At 36.2% G+C, this 21292-nt stretch overlaps 1 protein-coding gene across 1 annotated transcript; it reads left to right on the top strand.

Annotated features, from left to right (window-relative positions):
- The first annotated feature begins 1000 nt into the window (after window positions 1–1000).
- Window positions 1001–20761, top strand: TMEM9B (TMEM9 domain family member B). The gene is made up of 5 exons (XM_026706477.2): window positions 1001–1166; window positions 7625–7716; window positions 10458–10566; window positions 11662–11796; window positions 19944–20761. Exons 1-5 carry the CDS (start codon window positions 1083–1085, stop codon window positions 20097–20099), a joined length of 576 nt encoding a protein of 191 aa, XP_026562262.1. The 5' UTR covers window positions 1001–1082; the 3' UTR covers window positions 20100–20761.
- The last annotated feature ends 531 nt before the right edge of the window (window positions 20762–21292 follow it).

The raw sequence follows: 21292 nt of genomic DNA, 5'->3' as shown, positions 1-21292 counted from the left end.
TTCAGGCACTTGATTGTGCTGTTTTTCATTCATTCGAGGAAGGTGACAATCTAATTAGTGGGTATCCTTGAATCAATTATTAGCTACTTTCAGATTTTTATCAAGTTGTCTCTGAAGAAAATTACAATAAAATAAATCTTCCTAAATAAGTCATCACAAAGTCAACTGTGATCTATGAAATAATATATTATTATATTATACAAAACATTATGGTATTTGATAAATCGTAGTTTAGATAGCTATGACTTTATGGTTTTGTTTGTACAACAGGTATGTTTCTGAAAATAAATTCATTTTATCTTGATGGGCTTTAGGGCTACCTGAGCTGAAAAATCTGGACTAGTTATAGAAGTGTATCCCGCTGCTATGAAGACAACATAATTTTGAGCCATCCTAATTTTGAATGGTTAAACATTACATGTTTATGATTAAACATTATACATTAAACAGGAATATTTGTACTGTGATTGTCTAGATACGTACATATATCCAAATAAGGAAGCAAGCTGCCCTACAGCCACCTGCATATCAATTTTCAATTTAGAGTTGCAGGCAAATTTTCATTTCTAAGTTAAAAAAAAAAAAGGCGGGGAGGGGCTTTCTCCCAGAAGTAAAGGAGAGCAAACTCCTCCTTATGGTCGAACGCGCAACCAGCAACGGCAGCGTCAACGAATTATTACCGTATCTCGACTGCAGAAATGCCCGTGACCGTTAGGGGGCTCCCACGAGCCACCTCTAGGTCTAGGCTCCCACCTAGCGGTGGCGTGGACTTTTGCACCAGCGATACGGCGGGACTTTCCCCGCTTCCTCACCGAGAGGAGCTTTCTCGCCTCCTTTTGCTGAAAGGGCAGCGCCAAGCAACGGGGGAGTGGTGGTGGTGGGGGTAGCGGTCTCCCGGTGGGGGCAGCTCGAGACCCCGCGCCCCTCCCCGAAACGGAAGGCCCGATGAGCCACGTGACGGAAAGACCGGTCCGAGGCGGGCTTTGGAGGCGGAAGTTTCGATGATCGGCGAGCCGAGGCTGCGGGCTCCGGGCCCGCCTTGGCGGCGCTGAGGAAGCCGAGGCTCGGCGCAGAAGTCGGCCATGGCGATCCCGAGGGGCGCGTGGGTGGTGCTGTGGGCGCTGCTGGCTCTGGCGTGGGCGGCGGGTCAGGAAACTGTCGAGAAGGTGAGCGCTCCTCCACCACCGTCCTGCCCCCTCGGCTCAAGGCTGCCCTCCCGGTCGCCCGTCCGCCAAAAGCCCTCTCGGGGCCGGGGAAAGTAGGGCTCCCTACCGCCTGCGTAACTTGGGCCAAAGCGGGGTTCACGTCCGGTCGTTTACGCTGCCACCCTCGCCTCGTTCCCCTCTTTCCTCCCCTCTTACCCCTTCCTCGCTTTTAAGCAAAGTCTCTTACTTTTAAGAGTATTTCTATATATTTTTAAAGCCAGGCATATCCTCGCCGGCGAACTGTGAGCAAAACCAGAAAGAATAGTTCTCCGAAGAGCCCCGTGTTTATCTCAAGTTGTTTCGATTCTCCTCCCCACCACCACCACCACCGAGTGTTTTGTCACTTCTTTTTCTTGTTGTAAGATGCTTAAACTTCTCATGCTCAAACCTATCATTCAAACTCGGTTTGAAAAAGCATTTCATTCCAGTTTTTTTTTTAATTGTATTTTTATCTACATTCAGCTACCATTTCTTGTGACTTTTCCACAAATGAGATTTAATGCTTTCTTCAGTCTGAAATGTTTTTAAATTGAGATATCTGAGGGAAATTGGGGGGTGGGGATTATCTGAGAGAAATTTCAAAATAAGAAATACAAATATATAATTTTTTTTGTTCCTTTGTTCAACATATTGTCTTACATAGAGCCAAGATGGGTTGTGTATGACCTTTGCATGTTGATTTTTTAAATCTATGTATTTGTCTATATTTTACCATGGAAGGTTTAACTTGAATGAATTTATTTTTGAATGAAACAATATCTGAATAGTGCAAGTAGGAATTATATATACATATAACTAGATGACCCCCAAGGTCCCTTCCAACTCTGTTATTCTATGCATACATTTTATTAATTTATTCAATATATAAGCACCCAATCATGAAGCAAGTAAAAAGTCAGACAATTTAAGTATATGCTTAAATATTATAGTTTTAATTATTTAGATGTGTACTGCATACTCCATTCTAGATGATTTCTAAAATCTCTATAATTCAGTTTCATATTCAGTACAATTAAAATGATCAAAATGAGCAGTGTGAAAATCTTTAAAATAAAAGAGTGGTTAAAATTCTATCAAGGATGGAGCCAGTTCCACTTCAATAACAAGTTGTTCTATACATATATCTATTACGAAAACAGTACAGTCCATACTGGGGTCTGCTGAAGTCCATACTTCAGCTGTCTTTCGCAGTACTCTAGCTATCTTTCGCAGTACTCTTTTCAAACTTGGATACTGTCCTCTTTGTAAAAAAAAATTACCAGTCTACATGGACAGATTACCTATCTAGAATTTCTAATCTGTGCTCTCCAAGCAGAAATTAGGTGCCCAATCCAGCCATCTATTGAGCTGCCGTGCTACCAGCCCCCACTACCACAAAGATCCTACAGGAAAAGGGCAGTATGGACAACTGTGGGATCTGGCAGGGTGAAAGCTGTGGACCATAAACACAAAACTTTTGCTGTGTCCCAGCATAACAGATACAATGCCCTTGCTGACCTTAATAGGGACACTAAAGTGACAGGTCAAGGTAGTTGTAATAATGATAACTTAAGTAAGCCGGGGATCATGGTCCTAGAAGAAGAACTTACTTTGGAAAGGAGAAAGTGTGAATCAGGTATTACGTACTAGTCACCCAAGAAGAGCAAGGCATCCAAAAAGAGAAGCCACTTTCTGGTTGAGGACTCAAAAGTAAGGGATGTAAATTTAGGAAAGAATACTGAGGTTTTGAAAGAGGTCAGGTGTCTACCAGGTGCTTCTGCCAGCAGAGACAAGAAGCAAATTCTTAAGATAGTCAAGAATGCCAGCAAGGCCTGTGATGTTAATGTTATTATACATCTTGGTACAAATGATCTGTCCCAGAAGGATGTACTTTCTGTTCAGAAAGACTTCCAGAGCTTGGGGTATGAACTTAGTAATATGGATTGTAGGCTTATCTTCTCAGAGGTTCTACCAGTATACAAGGAACAAAAAGGGAAAGGGCAGCATGTAGCAGAGTTTAATGTGTGGCTAAAGGAGTGGTGTAAAAGGGAAGGCTTTGGTTTTATTAGTCATGATGTCTGCAGCTGGTCCAATGAAAAACTGTACAAAAGAGATGGTTTGTATCCATCAAAGAAAGGGACTGAGTTACTTGGCATTAAATTCACAGATTTCCTAGTTAAACATTTAAACTGAACAGCAGGGACAGAGAATTAATGGATTCAGAACATTTCTGTCCCCAGCAACCTAAAACTAATAAGGATACCAGCGCATGCAAAATAGATGTTTGTGCAGGTAAGATTATCAACCTTGATGCCAACCAAAACCAAGCATTTAATAGTGAGTGCCATACCATGTGCACTAATCAAACAGGTGGCAAGAAAGTAGGGACAGGCAGGCACAACACAGGTTATGTAGATGGTAAACACAGTGTCAGACATAAAGATCTCAAGTGCCTATATACAAATGCACAAAGTCTGGGTAACAAACAGGGTGAACTCGAACTACGAATACATGAAGGTAAATATGATATAGTTGGAATAACAGAAACTTCGTGGGATAAAACCCATGACTGGAATATACTGGTAGAAGGATACAAACTATTCAAAAAAACCAGACCCTATAAAAGAGGAGGTGGAGTTGCACTGTATGTAAAGGACCACTATATTGCTACAGAAATGCATGAGACCAAAGATGAAAACCACCTAGAATGCATATGGGTCAATATAAAAGAAAAAAAGAATGACATGGCCATAGGTGTATATTATAGGCCACCCAATCAAGCAGAAAAAATAGATGTCCTTTTTGCCAGCCAACTAACAAACATATGCAGGAAACATACAACAATAGTAATGGGAGACTTCAATTATCCTGATACCAATTGGAAAACTAATTCTGCACCAAGTGAGAAATCAAATAAGTTCCTAACCAACCTAGCTGACAACTTCGTTGTCCAAAAGGTAGAGGGACAGCCATACTGGACTTAATTCTTACAAACAGAGAAGAAGTGATAGAGGGAGTTGAAACTGCAGGAACCTTGGGTGAGTGACCATGTCATACTAGAATTCAACATAACACAAACACAAGCATGATGAAAACAAATCACCAGGGCCTGATGGATTACATCCCAGAGTTTTAAAGGAGCTGGCAGAGGTCATCTCAGAACCACTGCACCATATCTTTCAAAAATCCTGGAGCACCGGGGAACTACCAGAAGACTGGAAAAGAGCTGATGTGGTTCCCATCTTCAGAAAAGGAAAAAAAAAAACAGAGCCAGGAAACTATAGACCAATCAGCCTAACATCAATACCCGGGAAGATACTGGAAGAGATAATAAAAAAAACTGCCAACATCTAGAAACAAGTAAAGTAATAACTAGCAGTCAGCACGGGTTTGTTAAAAACAGATCATGCCAAACCAATCTTATTTCATTCTTCAACACAGTGACTAAATTAGTAGACCAGCAAAATACTGTGGACATAATATATTTAGATTTCAGCAAGGCATTTGACAAAGTAGACCACAACCTACTTCTTAGTAAGCTAGAAAAAAGTGGAATAGATAGCACCACCACTAGATGGATTCGCAACTGGCTGGCAAACCGTACTCAACGAGTCGTCCTTAATGGGTCTAAGTCTACATGGAGGGAAGTAAGCAGTGGGGTGCCACAAGGTTCCGTCTTAGGCCCAGAACTCTTCAATATCTTCCTTAACAACTTAGATGAGGGAATAGAAGGGGAACTTACCAAATTTGCAGATGATACTAAGCTGGCAGGAATAGCTAACACCCAAGAAGATAGGCTCAAGATCTAGATGGATCTTGACAGACTAGAGCACTGGGCCGTATCTAACACAATGAAATTCAACATAGAGAAAAGTAAAGTCCTACACTTAGGCAAGAAAAACCAAAAGTACACGTATAGACTGGGTGAAAACAGGCTCACTAGCAGTAACTGAGAGAGGGATCTTGGAGTCTTAGTGGACAACCAGCTAAATATGAGTCAGCAGTGTGCAGCAGCTGCCAAAAAAGCTAATGCAATCATCCTAAGTTGTATTAACAGAGGGATACAGTCAAGATCAAGGGAAGTACTAATACCACTCTATAAAGCCTTAGTAAGACCACACCTAGAGTACTGCATCCAGTTTTGGTCACCACATTACAAAAAAGATGTTGAGGCTCTAGAAAAAAAGTACAGAGAAGAGCAACCAGGATGATTTGGGGACTGGAGGCTAAAACACAATGAACGGTTGCAGGAACTGAGCTTGGCTAGTCTAATAAAGAGAAGGACCAGGAGAGACATGATAGCGGTCTTCCAATATTTGAGGGGCTGCCACAGGGAGGAAGGGGTCAAGCTATTTTCTAAAGCGCCTGTAGGCCAGACAAGGAATAATGGATGGAAACTGAACAAGGAGAGATTTAACCTGGAAACACGGAGAAACTTTCTGACAGTGAGAACAATCAACCAATGGAACAGCTTGCCCTCGGAAGTTGTGGGAGCGCCATCACTTGAGACCTTCAAGAAGAGATTGGACTGCCATTTGTCAGAAATGGTGTAGGGTCTCCCGCTTGGGCGGGGGGTTGGACTAGATGACCTACAAGGTCCCTTCCAACTCTGATTATCTGTATGTGTACACTGGGATATATAAAAAGTACCTTGCTGGACATCTAATGCATCAGATAAGCTGTGCAAAGTATATGATCATGTAGATAATTTGGGTCTAAGTTACATATGACTGATATACCATAATCATATCCTGAATTGGGCATAGAAGGTAACAGGACTGTTGTTTAGACACATGGGTAATGTGGTACTCTGTAAAACACCATTTACCACTATGCTTTCTGGGCAAGTTGAAATATCTAGATCATTTTTCATGGCTATCCTATGAAGAGTTTTATGTTGAAGATGGATTGAAATGTTTCTTCTAACATATAGAACTTCTTAGTAAGTAACTCCCTAGTTTTTTTGGTGTATGGGGGCGGTAAAGGCAACTGGGGAGAAATGTACTTTCAGATTTACAAGATTCTGTTAATGTAACTTTACAATGAAGAATAATTACTTCATTTGGACATGCATCCTGTTTGGACTACCTCACAAGGTTGACATTTTGCCTCCTTCCACTGCAAAATCTCTCTTGTTACCTCTTTTATACTTTCCTACCTTGGTTGCCATGTTCCCTCATATTCTCGCCTTTTCCTCTGAAGTTCCAGATCGTTTGGGTGGTATTAGGAAATCATCGTTTTTCTTCTTCTACTTCTGCTTTTTAATTCTGTGAAATTGCTGTTTGCAAATATATATTAATTGGATTTGTATGCCATAACCTATGCTTAAAATAAATAATAGTTTAGTGTAATGACTAGTCAGATTATGCTTAGTTAAGACTGTTTACTTAGCCATAATTAAAGCTCAATAATGTTAATAGATAGAACTACATTTTAATCCTGTTTAGATGAAAAACAGGGAAAACAATTACTACCAACCTGCCTTCATTTGAGGACCTATATACTGCACGAGTCAAAAAGAGGGCTGTGAAAATATTTACAGACCCCTCACATCCTGGACATAAACTGTTTCAACTCCTTCCCTCAAAACGATGCTATAGAGCACTGCACACCAGAATAACTATACACAAGAACAGTTTTTCCCCGAAAGCCATCACTCTGCTAAACAAATTATTCCCTCAACACTGTTCAACTATTACAAAGTCTGCACTACTATTACTGTTAATCTTCTCATCATTCCTTATCACCCATCCCCTCCCACTTGGGACTGTATGACTGTAACTTGGTCGCTTGTTCCTTATGATTTATATTGACTGTTTCCTAGTATGATTGGATTGCTTATTGTACCCTATGACTATCATTAAGTGTTGTACCTTATGATTCTTGACGAATGTATCTTTTCTTTTATGTATACTGAGAGTATCTGCACCAAGACAAATTCCTTGTGTGTCCAGTCACACTTGGCCAATAAATAATTCTATTTTATTCTTTAATATAATTATTTGTTAATGAGATGGCACTTAAAACCTTGAATATCTTCCTCCTAAATAAGATTTAATTGCCATGCATCCTTCTGAATAAATCAAACATAAGAATAAATGGAATTGCAGATGACTCCTGAAAATGCATTTCTGAGCTACTTTTCTAGTTTGAATATTCTCTAAAAATGAGATTTTATAATCGATCTTTTGTCTTTCAGTTGAGGTTGCCATTATGCTACTTAAAAGGTTTTTGAATTATGCTGAACAGCGAAAACACACTTATCTGGAAAATAAAATTTTAGTTTAAGACGCATTTCTTTTGAGTAGGTTTCTTAGCTCCATCTATTATGCTTTTGTTCCACCAGAACTGAAAAAAAAACACACTTAAGAATTATTTCTCTGTTCCCTGCATTTTTAATATTCTGACAAAATCATTCTTAATTCATTTTGCCTTTACAGAATTCTCAGGATGTCCGATGTAAATGTATATGTCCACCATACAAAGACCATGCTGGTAAATTTTTTAGTAAAAATGTCTCACAGAAGGACTGGTAAGTATATGATACTTTATATTTAAGAGATCACAGTAATTTAAATAGCTCATTATTGGTATTTCAAAAGTACAAGAAAATTGTTAAGTCTGGATGCTTAAATTGAAGTTGTTTGTGGTCGTTGCTAGTAAATATAAGATTATAACTGAAATAACATTCAGAATATTTTTATAACTACGATGGCTTAAAAGTGATTTATTTTAAAGTGTTTTTTATTTAAGGCAATGTAATGCTTTTTGACATAACTTAAGATTTTAAAATAAATCCAGTACATGTCTGTAGGCGAATTTTTCATGGTCTTATATCATTGTAGCTTCTACGATGTCCTTTAGATATATAGTAGGTGTAGATTAATAATAATCAAAACAACAACTGCCTGATTCAATAGATGAATAAAAACGCCAAATCCAGCCTAAACATCTGTCTGTGTGAGCAAACATAATAATAATATATGCTGTCCTACTCCCAGCATTTTTGAGCAGTTCACAAATTGTTAAGAGCATTAGAACAAAACAAAAAGAACAAAGATGGCATAGATAAGAAGCCCAAATGAGAAAAAAGAAAAAGTAGAAAAGGGGGCTTCAATCATGCTTGCCAAAGACCTGGATGAAAAGGCAAGTCTATCAGGCCCTTCAAAACACCAGTAGGGTGAAATCCCTGGTGGGGGGGAAATCCTCATTCCTGATGGCTGGCACAGGTACAGAGAATAGATGGCATTGTTTAATCCAAGGAACCCAGAGTGCACCAGCCCTGCCAGATCAGATCAGCTAGGGCTGCTAGACAGATACAATGAGAGACAAGTTGTCTTTCAAGTAACCGGGTCCTATGCTAAGATACTTTTTTTTTCAGTTCCCACATCACCTTGTTATTGCCCTAGGTCAGTGATGCTGAACCTATGGCATGTGTGCTGGGAGTGGCATACAGAGCCATCTATCTGGGCACGCCAGCCATCGCCCGTTGTTCTTCTGAGTTCCGGCGTGCGCATGTGCACCAGCCAGATGGTCTTTGCGTGCGCGGGAGCGCCAGAAACCGGAAGAGCGGCTCCCTGGCAAGCATGCATGCCAGGGAGTCTTCACGTGCGCATGCACATTAGAAATTGGAAGACCAGGTGGCCAGCATGCATGTGCGCGCTGCAAAGCTGAGCTTCCAGTTTCCACTCTTCCAGTTTCCGGTGTGCACGCACGCGCTCCTGTTTCTGTGCCGAAAAGGTTCACCACCACTGTTCTAGGTTATCTACTAGAAGAGCAAATCTCCTGAGGTCAGGGAGTCAGATTCTCTCAGTAGATATTCAGACAGAATGCCAAACCATTCTTTCCCCTATTGAAGTGTTCATATCATGAAGACTTTCTAGCAGCATAGCAGCAGGCACCTTTTCTATGGTGTTATTTATTGTGATGGATAGTTCCCTTTTGGTGATAGATCATAATTTATTTTTTTCTCAGTAGGGGATAACAGTAACAGTGAGAGGGACCTTAGAATCCTACTATCAATTAAAATGCTATTCTGATTGGATGGATTGGTTGGGTTGAGTTAATCTAGTTTATCAGAGGTACTTGCAATTACAAGCTGCTTCAACAAAAATATTTTGTTTGTCTTGTAGTATAATGAATAACTTTAATTTATTCAACATTGTTATACAGTTATGAATGGAATGTCTACTTTGTTTTCTCATCTTGAGAAGACGTGAGATGAGAAGATATAATTATTCATTTATCAGAAGGATTACAAAATAACTAAAATGAAGAAAATGTGTCCAAAAAGACATAAAAAGACAAACTCAGAGAAGTCTTAGTGTTCCCTTATCAGTCTTATATCACTGAAAATCCCTTATGAAAATACAACATTTTGCAGATCTGCTACATAAATTACATTTTACAGATCTGCTACATCCTTATATATCCAACCTATAAGCCTCATATTATGGTTAGATCCACTTCAGAAATACTGAATTTTCAGCATAGGATTAAAGCTTCTGAAATATATTATAGATGAGGAAGAAGGAATTGCTATTCTATAAAGCAGATCTGGAGCATATCATATATTATGATAACTTTGATAAAATAGAAGGAAAAACGTAATATAGCTGAAACAGTCCTATTATTCCACAATCACTTGTCTGATGAAAATGATTTCTTTTTAAACCTCTTCTGTTGTTCCATAGTTTTTGAGGATTTTTTTTCATAGAATTTATAGTTTTTGTCTTAATTTATTGCATGTCCTGTGATTTTATACTAAATGAAATTCCTTGTAATATGCTCTTACTGTAGTTTAGAATATGGCTTAAGTGAAAAGGTTAGGTGCATGATAGATTTGCAGGTAAGGTACCTAAATCTTGTCTTGAGTGATTTGCAATCCTTAGATGCTATCAGTTCCAAATAACAAAGATGCTGTCTCTCCATTTAGAAGTATGATAGTTGATGAAAGATGTAAGGTTCTGAGATTAGAGGAAAGTGATATTTTTGAGCTGATACGTTCTGATGTTGACATTTAAACAGATTTGTTTGCTTCTGGAAACCACTAATTTTCTAATAGGTTAAATACTACTGAGACAAATTAAAAATGTAAGCTGATATTATGTAGATTAAATGTCAACTATTTCTAACATTCATGCAAATTAATAATAGATTGGTTAACTCTTCATTCTGGGTTATATTCAGCATGTGTTTTTATTGGTGAATATTTCTCTCTAGTGGTATAAATTTATCTAAATGCCTGCCAAACATTTTTTCCTTTCCCTGCAGTGATTGTCTTCATGTGGTGGACCCTATGCCAGTTCTAGGACAGGATGTTGAAGCCTATTGTTTGCGTTGTGAATGCAAGTATGAAGAAAGAAGTTCAGAAACAATCAAAGTAAATTATAACTCTGGTTACTGTTTTGTTTAATTCTGTTAAGTAATGTTCAAATGTCTTTTCCCCAAATTCACATGTATTATAACAATATGTTAATTTATAAAATAATAAAAGCAGGGCATGTTTGCAAAATTTAATTTCCTTTTCTTTTTGTGAAAACTGTAAATTACTGATTTATGAATTAACTTGATCATAGCACTTAGGTGCTAGGGTATATTACTTTGTTATGTTATCTAAGTCTGAATGTGATATTTCCTGTAACCTGCTTAGATTTCTAATTTTATTTATTTATTTTTCATGGTCATGAATTGCTTTTTTGTTTTTAGTTTTGAAAACATGTTGGATTACATTATATTATATATTATTCTGCCCTTATCTGTCTTAATTCTTGCCAGTTTAACTAGTCTACATGATTCAGTTTCTTAGCATTAAAGTTATGCAACTTTGTAACCTAGTGGACATACATCATTCTAACTAATTTTTTCTTGCCTGTTCAAAGTACGCTTAAAAGACACGTATGCTGCTGAGTATGCAGTAAAAATACCTTTGTTATGCAAGTGTACAAAAAGCTTGGGGTTGATTGCACTTGTTCGATATACCTGATATCAAACACATTTGCTTCTAAGCATGGATATGATGCTTCTAAGAAGAATGTCTTTTAATTTGTACAAGAAACTGGTTCAATTGTTGGATATTTTCTTTTGCTTATCCTTCCGATCTTATTCAATTGTTTCTAGAACATCTGAAATTTAATGCAGTGCTCACTTTTATTAGCCGGTATCCAGTAATTTTTAAAGCCACATTAAGCTTTATAAAGGGACTGGATGCAATTATAATAACATTATTTGAAATTGCGAATTTCATCTTTCGGCTATGTCTTTTCATTAGAAAAAAATGTGTTTTGTTATTTTTTTCAGTCCATTCTAAATCCATAATTAGAATTCTTTGATTGATTTCTGTATTTTGGGGATTAATGAATAAAAATAAGATGTGTTGTAGTTTGCTAGACATTTCAATTTACTTTGACAGCCTATATAATCCAAATAAGTATGATCTTAAATGGCATAAATTGAAATATTATCTTCTATTATGTAGATTACCATCATAATATATTTGTCCATCTTGGGTCTTCTGCTGCTATACATGGTGTATCTCACTATGGTAGAACCAATTCTGAAGAGACGTCTCTTTGGACATTCACAACTAATTCAGAGCGATGATGATGTTGGGGTAAGTTCTGTGTTTAATCTATTCAAATAAAAGTAATGTGTTCCCTAATTACTATACAGCTTTAATTTTGATAGTTTAAATAGGATTTAAAATCTGGGAAAGAAATCTTCATTAATTTTTAGAATTGTCTTCTGAAGTGAAAATAGTACTGTTATTTTCCAACATACTTGATGGTTTCTATTGATTGCCATTGTTTCCAACATAATGAGTTTCTCTTTAAATATTTTTGACAAAGCAATATTTAATAAAAAACTAAAATGCAAAGTAAGAAAAAGAAAAACCTGGAAAAATCTTTTTGTATTTATACTTATCAATAATTACCTATGAATTTTTTACTATTATATGAACCATACACGATATTTGTTAGATCTCACAGAATCTCTGTCCTAGTAACATATGTTGCTGCATCTTTTGATTAGTAGAACATAAGTAGATCTGACATTTCTGACAATCATTCCTTGACGTCTGGAATAATATTTTTCTAATTTCTTAATATAATTCTTTTAGCCACCTCTTGCTTGACAGACCCTTAACTGATGAGAAACAATTAAATTCCAAAATTTTGGTATATAATTCAACATTATATTAACATCTTTAACATTTGATGATCTATTTGGTGGTCTTTATGCCGGTCACCTGATATTTCCTATACAGGGTTTGTAGCAAACATTTGTAGAAACTTGCCACACTCCATTCGCCATCTTGGGTACAGATGATGTTGTTTAGATTTGTAATTTGATTTGATTGCTTATTGTAGCCTATGACTGTCAGTAAGTGTTGTACCTTATGAGTCTTGACTCTTGACAAATACACGTATCTTTTCTTTTATGTACACTGAGAGTATTTACACCAAGACAAATAAATTCCTTGTGTGTCCCATCACACTTGGCCAATAAAGTATTCTATCCTCTATCTATCTATCTATCTATCTATCTATCTATCTATCTATCTATCTATCTATCTATCTATCTATCTAATTAAAATGTAGCCTTTTGGTTATAAGCCTAATTGGGACTAGAATTTCCATTGCTAAGTAAAGTGGTAGTTAAGCAAAACATCACATGACTGTACTCCTTAGTGACAGCAGGCTTGGTTGTGGTCATAGGATAACAACTATGTGGTTGTTAGGTGAGGCCCTCATGCTTCTGCCCTAAAATCCCTCATCCCTTTCTCATCCCTTTCTAAATCTAATCCCAATTGACAATTGAAGAATTGGAACATTTGATGGCAGAAATATTGGCTGAATGGCTAGGAAAGGAAAAAGATGATCTAATTAAAGAGTTTGATGAGGTATATAGGGTTAGCACAAGCTACGCCAGGCGTAACAACTGTCCAAGAGAAATTCATATCCGCTTCTCTAGGAGATGTCTGAGGGATTTAATTTTGAAAATGTCTAGGAGGAAACAATATCATATAAGGCAGAGAAATTAGGATTTTAAAACAAATTCCAAAGAGAGTGAGGATGATAAGACAAGATTATAAATTTTTAGCTAATGATTTAAATAAAGAAGGAATCCATTTTAAATGGTTAATCCCGGAAGGGATGTTAATTACATGGAAAGAGAGGAAAATCAAAATAGAATCGATAGAACAGGCCCAAGTTTTTCATCAACAGCTCACAGATAAGAATAGTCAACCAACCAAAGAAGAACCTAAAACAAGACCACAGGAGGTCCGATATTATCACAGAACCCAAAAGGAACGACTTTCTTCAATTTCAAGAAGTGATAATCCACAACATGGGAGAGAAGAGCAAATCCCACAACAACAACAACAAGAGAACCGAATCATTACTAGGCAAAAATCTAAGCAGAAGTAGATAAATGGTGGAGGGGAAGAAGTTGCTCTCCATCAATATAAACGGATTAAATTCATTATTAAAAAGAAAAAGGATATTCTCAAAACTTATTCAACATAACGCAGATATAATATGTCTTCAAGAGACACATATTTCAAGAATGACGAAAGATATCTAATTTGTCCAAAATTAGGTAAACTTTTACAGCATCGCCGACCAACACAAGAAAAAGGGAATTGCAATTTATGTAAAACAAGATGTAAAGGCAGAACTAATCTGGTCGGATCCCGAAGGAAGAACTCTGGTTATACAAGTTTGGATAAACCACATCACATTTTTACTTGTAGCAATCTATGCCCCAAATGATGACCAGGGGAAATTTTTTAAACACCTTCACCAAAAATAGTAGGCTTTGAAAAAGAAACATTTGCTTGATTGGCGATTTTAACTCCATTGCAGACTACCAGAAAGACCATAGTAATATGGGGAAAAACAAGAAGGGGAAAAGGGAACTCTCTGCAGCATGTAAGGAAATGTTGAGAGAGTTAAATTTAAAAGATCTATGGAGGGAACGGAATCTTGAAGGAAAACAATTTACATATTATTCTAACCCACATAAGACTTGGACCAGAATAGATATGGCTTGGATGGATTTGGACTTGGCTAATGAAATAAAAGAAATCAAAATTCTACCGAATGAATGGGCTGATCATAACCCAATACAGCTAATTTGGAGGGATAGGAGACGAATAAAAAAAAGATGGACACTAAATAACCAAATTGTAAACGAAGAAGAGTATATTAATAAACTGAAAGAGGAGCTAAATTATTTTCTAAAAGATAATAATAATGAAACAACTTCAAAACAGAACATTTGGGATACTATGAAAGCAATTATAAGAGGCACAACAATTTCCTATAATGCTATGAGAAACAAGAGAATTTATGCCCAACAAAACGCGTTACAACAACAAATCCAAGACTTAGAAACACAATTACAAAAAACCCTAAGACCCAAGGACTACAAAATCAGTTAATACTAGCCAAACATAAGCTGAATTTAATTGAACAAGATAAATTAGAAGTTAGCTTGAGAAGGTCCAAACAAAATTATTTTGAACACGCTAATAAACCAGGAAGATGGCTATCTTATAAACTTAAAAAGAAAAAGAAAAGAGATTGATACACCAATTAATAGATGAGAAAGGCATCCCACAACATGAGATTGAGAAGAAAAAGGATATTATATTAAACTATTTCCAAAGATTATATAAAAAAGAAGAAATCAATGAGGATAAAATAAGAACTTATCTGGAGAATACGTAATGATAAAACAATAGGGGAAGGAGACAAAGAATTACTAAATAAGGATATTACATGGTCTGAGTTAAAATCTGCAATGGAAAATCAATGTAATAATAAATCCCCTGGTCCAGATGGGATTCCAGTAGAATTATATAAAGCCACATTAGATTTAGTAGGCCTCTGATGCTGGAAGTGTTTAATGAAGTACTGGCTGCCAAAATGCCAGACTCATGGAGGAGGCGTTGATTGCGTTAATTCCGAAGGAGGATGTGGATGCCAGATATATCAACAATTATAGACCAATCTCACTTTTAAATGCCGATTATAAATTATTTACCTCAATTATTGCGAATAGAGTAAAACAAGTTTTAAATTTATACATTCATGAAGACCAAAATGGTTTCCTTCCATTCCGCCAAATTAAAAACAATTTAAGAACCGTTATTGACGTCTTAGAATATTATGAAGCTCATCCAGAGAAACAATTTACACTCTTGTTTCTAGATGCGGAGAAAGCATTCGATAACTTACATTGGCACTTCTTAATACAAAAATCTATAACATGAATCTGGGCACTAAATTGAGAATATTATCACAACAATTTACAATACCCAACAAGCCAATATACTAATTAATGGTGAACAAACAGGCCCACTAAGCATTGAAAAGGGCGTTAGACAGGGTTGCCTCTCTCTCACCCTCTTATTTATATTTGCTTTAGAATCATTGTTAACGCGGATAAGACAAAATCCTGAAATTCAAGGGGTTAGGGTCAAGGCAGAGGAATATAAATTACAGGCGTTTGCAGACGATATGGTTTTCTTCCTAGAGGATCCCATGGAGAAGGGACATAATCTAATAAAAGAACTAGAACAATATGGTTCAGTAGCAGGACTAAAGATCAACAGAAATAAGACGAAATTACTGACTAAAAATCTAACAGAGAACCAGAGGAAAGAATTAGAAAAACCATGGGGATACAGGCAACAAAAAGGTCAAATATTTAGGCATATGGTTAACACCACATAGTAAATCACTCAAAGAGAATAATTATGATAAACTGTTACAGCAAATTAAGAAAGATCTAGAATCTTGGAATAAGTTGCAGCTTTCTTTACTGGGCAGGATTGCCACAATCAAAATGAACATTTTACCAAAACTCCTTTACTTATTCCAGACAATCCCAATAAAATTATCAAAAATTTTTTTGATGATATAAATAAGGTAACTCTTAAATTTATTTGGCAAGGGAAAAAGCTAGAATCAGTATTAAGGCCTTACAAGATGCAAAAAGTAGAGGTGGGCTAGCGCTTCCAAACTGGGAATTATATTATTGGGCAGCCAACTTACTATGGTTAAAAGACTGGGTCAATTTACGGAATAAAAGAACTCTAGCCTTGGAAGGGCACGACCTTCAGAGAGGATGGCACGCATTTCTATGGGATGTGGGGAAAACTAAACAGGCGTACTTTCATAGACATCTTATTAGAGATTCACTATTAACTAATTGGAAAAAAATATGTAAAAACATTATTTAAAAATTCCGATTTGGCTTTCAACAATGGAGGCAATGGTTCATCCCAACAATTTGGATATAACAAAAATGACTAAATATAAAGATTTATTAGATCCTTTAGGGAAACTAAGAACTCGACAGGACTTACAGGAACAGGGATTTAAAATTGATCAGTGGTTATATATACAAATCCATAGTAGATACAAACATGATATCAAAGAGTTTGGAATTTATAGCAAATTACAACACTTAGATAAAATCTTATTAGGATCAAATAAAAAGAATATTTCTAAATTTTATAAATATTTATTGGAGGTAGAATTAGAGCAAGAGATAGTGAAAGGGAACATGATAATGTGGAGTAGGAATATTGGAAGAAGCATTACATTAACAGAATGGGAAAAGATCTGGAATAGAATCATTAAGATTACGAAATCTGCGGCATACAAAGAAAATATGTATAAAATGTTATATAGATGGCACTTACCCCCTTCGAGGTTAGCGAAAATGAACCCAAACTCTAGTCCAAAATGTTGGAAATGTAAAAACATAGAGGGAACCTACTTTCATATGTGGTGGACCTGTAAAGAAGCCCAGAAATACTGGCAAAAATTAGAAAATGGCTGGAGGAGATAACCAAAGATCAAATTGAATACAAACCAGAGTTCTTCCTACTAGGGATCTCTGATAAACATTTTCCTAAAAAGACGAAATACATAATAATTCATATTCTAACTGCGGCCAGATTAGCATTTGCCCAGTGCTGGAAATCATCCCGTTTACCTACAGATCAATTGGTCATTCAGAAAATATGTGACTGCGCAGAAATGGACAATTTAACCATAGCTCTTAAAAATAAAGAGTCTTCAGCATTTGATAATAATTGGAATGCATGGTATAATTGGTTATATCAGAGATAAACTGTTTAATGAGCATAAATAAGCATAAATATCCATAAATAGCGATAAGATGTGTATATTTAAAGTAAGGTAGGAGAATTGGATCTTGTAGACTGTCAAAAAGAATATTAGTCTGGTTTTTAACGTATTTTCTTTTTTCTTCCGTCTCTTTGTTTTTTTGTTTTTTGTTTTCTCTCTTTTATACTTCTTCTTCTCCTTTTTCGGTCGCAAGACCAGCGTTTTTTTTTTTTTTTTTTTTTTTTCCCTCTCTCTTTCTCTTCTTTCTTTCTTCTTTTTCTCTCTCTGTTTCTTATGTAATGTTGTTATGTTATTTTTTTAATTGTAAATTCAATAAAATTTATATGAAAGACAAATACACGTATCTTTTCTTTTATGTACACTGAGAGTATTTACACCAAGACAAATAAATTCCTTGTGTGTCCCATCACACTTGGCCAATAAAGTATTCTATCCTCTATCTATCTATCTATCTATCTATCTATCTATCTATCTATCTATCTATCTATCTATCTATCTATCTAATTAAAATGTAGCCTTTTGGTTATAAGCCTAATTGGGACTAGAATTTCCATTGCTAAGTAAAGTGGTAGTTAAGCAAAACATCACATGACTGTACTCCTTAGTGACAGCAGGCTTGGTTGTGGTCATAGGATAACAACTATGTGGTTGTTAGGTGAGGCCCTCATGCTTCTGCCCTACGCATAGAAATTCAGCTCGCCCCTCCTCATCTCTTGCCCTTAGCATGGCTGAGATGAAGAGACTGCTGTATTCCACTGCCACAACTTCAACATTCTAATTATCAAATTAAATTTGGAAACAGCTAGACATATTTACAATACCTAATCTTTCTGAATTTGAATAATTAGATATAGACATAGTTAGGAGGAAATGTGCTTCTATTTGCTTTTTCCCTGATAATGCAGTAATTGCTAGAAAATACATTACAAACCATAGCAGTCAATATGTTTTTGCATGAATTCAGTGAATTCAATTCAGTGAAGCCCATGGGGAAAAAATCCTGGTTCCTGGTTCTAAATGTTCTCTTAATATTGCTGGTGCGTTCCAGTGAGCTATATGCAATGTTGCATGAATCATCATATACTCTTGCTTAGGAGACTGCCATTATTCCAGAGAGTCCACCATGACACCCTCTACATCTTTTCCAGAGGGCCCCCAAACTGTCCAAAAGAGAAAGAGTTTTATGGAAAAAGTCTTCCTGCCAACAGATGCTGTTCTGCTCACTTAATAGTATTGTGACCATTATTATCCTCATTCCTACCCATTTTGCTGTGACTTCATTATAAAACCATGTCATTCCTGGAGCTATTTTACTTTAACATCAAGATACAGGAAGGAACAACGTTGTTCAATTATTTATTCTACATCTAGCTAATTTTCTTGTGAATTTCAGTAGAAACATAAACAAATCCCTGATATCCATATGGGGCTTACACAGGAACCATGATTTGAAATTTTTGCAAACATGTCAGATTCATAGTTTGCTGGATTTCTATTTCATAGTAATGCTGAAGTCTTTAATAATCTGATAAATTAAAATGCTAAGTAGTTTGAAATATATGTTATGTAAATAATTAGCATGACCTTCTCTAAAACATATCTTTAAACATAGCGTTCCAAACATTTAAAGTGTATTAGCATTTGAAAGTAAATGTCCATGTTTATGGATTGCATTTATTCTTTCATATGCTTAACAATTTGAATATTTAATATAAACACATAATTGTCCTGGTATTTTGTCAACTAAGCAGCTGTATTTTTGCTTTTTATTAAGATATTGAATGTAAACTTTTGTATGTTGGTATTCTTTGACATCATGGAGTGAATATTCCAAACAGCTTCACAATAGATCTTGCTAGTAAATAACACAGACTTTGCAAAGTCACATAGTACTGGCTATTTAAATTTGAATGTCCTCTTACAGAAAGAAGAATCTAATTCTAAGTGTTATGTTAATACCCAAAGACACTATAAATCTATGTCTGTAGGTTCATTTTGCAGTAGAATTTTGTGTGTCCCCCCCACCAAAAAAGGGCTCTTCTTACCTATTGATGGATTTAGGTTGTTATCCTTTCTAATAGTTACCATATTCCTTTTGGAGGGGCAGTAATCACACATTCTGCAGTTGCATCCTCCATTCTGATGTGGGCTCTTGCTGTCCATTATTTTATATTTGCAAGCAGGTTACATAACATCCCTCTAGTGCTTAATCCTAAATTCCAATAACAAACACTCAAGAGTTATTGTTATATGGGTTAGGGTTAGGGTTTTTAGCCTTTTTTGTTCTTTGTCTTGGAAAGTCTTATATAGTGCTGTTAGTAGTTGACATGTGTTTTCACGTACAGATGGTCCTCAGCTAATGATCACAATTGGGCCTGGAATTCAGTTGTTATTGAAACTTTTTATATATTTGTTCCTCATGATGTTAAGTAAAGAATCTGTCTCTGTCTGTCTGTCTGTCTGTCTGTCTCACTCCTTTGTGTGTGTGTGTTTGTGTGGGTTGTGTGTGATTAGGATATATCTGTCGATGCATGTTTAGCTTGGAAATACCGAGCAATAATATTTAATAAAAACATTTTCTTCCTTTCAGGATCACCAGCCTTTTGCAAATGCTCATGATGTGTTGGCACGTTCCCGAAGCAGGGCCAACATGTTGAACAAAGTTGAATATGCCCAGCAGCGATGGAAACTCCAAGTCCAAGAACAGCGTAAATCTGTATTTGATCGCCATGTTGTGCTCAGTTAATATACCAGTGACATCCAAGATATTGATTGAAGTGCGCTAAAATAAATCACTGACCTCTGTCTTCCCGAAAAGCCACACCAGAAAGCTTGTTTTTGCATCTTACCAACAAAGATAGCACAAACACAAATGGAAGATCTTAAAATCTTTTAATAAGCCAAAATTTCTGTACATACTCAATTGCTTTTACTAATAAAATATAAGCAATTATTTGTGTGATCCTTATGAAATGGAGAGAAAATTGTCTATGGTTCTTAAATGAGGTTTACATGAATTTGGGGAAGAATGTGCATCATGTATGCTACAAGTGATCTACATATGAAATCTTTTGTAAATACATTGTTTTCTTATCACCTGTATGTTGCACATATAACTATCACTTCTAAAACTTTGAACTGTTAAATTATATTTCTATCGGCTTGTTAGCTTGCTTCTATAAATATAAGGTAGGCCTTACATGTACAGAGATAATTGGTAAGCTAGAGGCTTGACATATTAACTAAAGATACAGACTTAGTGCAATGTGCAATTGGAATTGGACCTTCTACGTTGCTTGCTAAAAATCTGTGATTATCTGCAATTCATGTAAATTTCAATAGTTGGTGGACAATTATTTTTTAAAATTAGCTTGACAATGGAATGCAAATAAAGTCTTCAGAATATTAGTATCAGACGTAGATTTGTTTTTGTAAATCACACCTTTTATAGTAGTATTGTTTCATATCTGATCTGAAACCCTATCTGCAATCCATTTTGGCTATTAGGCCACTATAATTGGTACCCAGAAATCGTCAGAGGATGAAACTATTAAACTTAGAAAGACTCCACAATGTTATTTTCCTAGTTGTTTGAAATAAATGCCGTAGAGTTTTTTTTTTTTAATCCAATGCTTGGAGGCAAGGAAGATTGGAGTGGAGCAAAACAAGAGTTTGAGTAAATCCATCCAAGATAGAGCTGCTGTTCATCAATATACAATATATATCATCCAAATCACATCAATCCCTCTAGACAGGTTCATGCTCTTCCTGAAAGAGTTGGTCAGCGTCTCTTGCATTTGTAGCTCCTGCTTAAGTGGCAGGTGAAAGCTGTGATCAGGGGAGCTTTATCCATCTTCCATTGCTGTACCAGTTATAGCCCTCCTTGGACCAGAATGCCCCAATGACAGTCTTACTATAAGGACCACTTATCTGGATTAT

The sequence above is a fragment of the Pseudonaja textilis genome, chromosome 1, assembly GCF_049901715.1.
Source record: "Pseudonaja textilis isolate UNSWEBS1 chromosome 1, rPseTex1.2, whole genome shotgun sequence".
In the NCBI taxonomy this organism is placed as follows: Eukaryota; Metazoa; Chordata; class Lepidosauria; order Squamata; family Elapidae; genus Pseudonaja; species Pseudonaja textilis.
Note: the sequence above shows the minus strand (reverse complement) of the source record. Positions and strands in the feature narration are given on the sequence as shown.

Coding starts and splice junctions, on each gene's coding strand:
- TMEM9B (XM_026706477.2), top strand. CDS start 1,083: ATGGCGATCCCGAGGGGCGCGTGGGTGGTGCTGTGGGCGCTGCTGGCT. Junction 1,167..7,624: donor GTCAGGAAACTGTCGAGAAG/GTGAGCGCTCCT, acceptor TTGCCTTTACAG/AATTCTCAGGATGTCCGATG. Junction 10,567..11,661: donor GAAGTTCAGAAACAATCAAA/GTAAATTATAAC, acceptor TCTATTATGTAG/ATTACCATCATAATATATTT.